The sequence below is a fragment of the Canariomyces notabilis genome (genome assembly GCF_033297395.1).
Source record: "Canariomyces notabilis strain CBS 508.74 unplaced genomic scaffold N656scaffold_1, whole genome shotgun sequence".
NCBI classification, from domain to species: Eukaryota; Fungi; Ascomycota; class Sordariomycetes; order Sordariales; family Chaetomiaceae; genus Canariomyces; species Canariomyces notabilis.
In genome coordinates this window covers 2,795,478-2,795,678 of record NW_027041823.1, presented here as the reverse complement: position 1 = coordinate 2,795,678, position 201 = coordinate 2,795,478, and the positions used below count along the sequence as shown (strand labels likewise).

General features: G+C 54.2%; 1 protein-coding gene across 1 annotated transcript in view; it reads left to right on the top strand.

Moving 5' to 3' along the window:
• The window catches only part of N656DRAFT_69473 (uncharacterized protein), a 1,393-nt gene that overhangs the window by 949 nt on the left and 243 nt on the right, over positions 1-201 (top strand). Inside the window, exon 3 of the mRNA XM_064810680.1 lies at positions 39-201. Coding sequence (XP_064675474.1) covers positions 39-201 — 163 coding nt within the window. The remainder of the gene's footprint in view (positions 1-38) is intronic.

Sequence of the window (201 nt, the reverse complement as noted above, 5' to 3'; positions counted from 1 at the left end):
CACAGCAGCAACAAGCACAGCAGCAACAAGCACAGCAGCAACAAGCACAGCAGCAACAAGCACAGCAGCAACTTCCACCACAACAGCAACTGCAGCAGCCTGGTCCACAGGCTGGTCCACAGCAACAGGTCGGACAACAGCAACAACTCGGACAACAGCAACAACTCGGACAACAGCAACAACTCGGACAACAGCAACAAC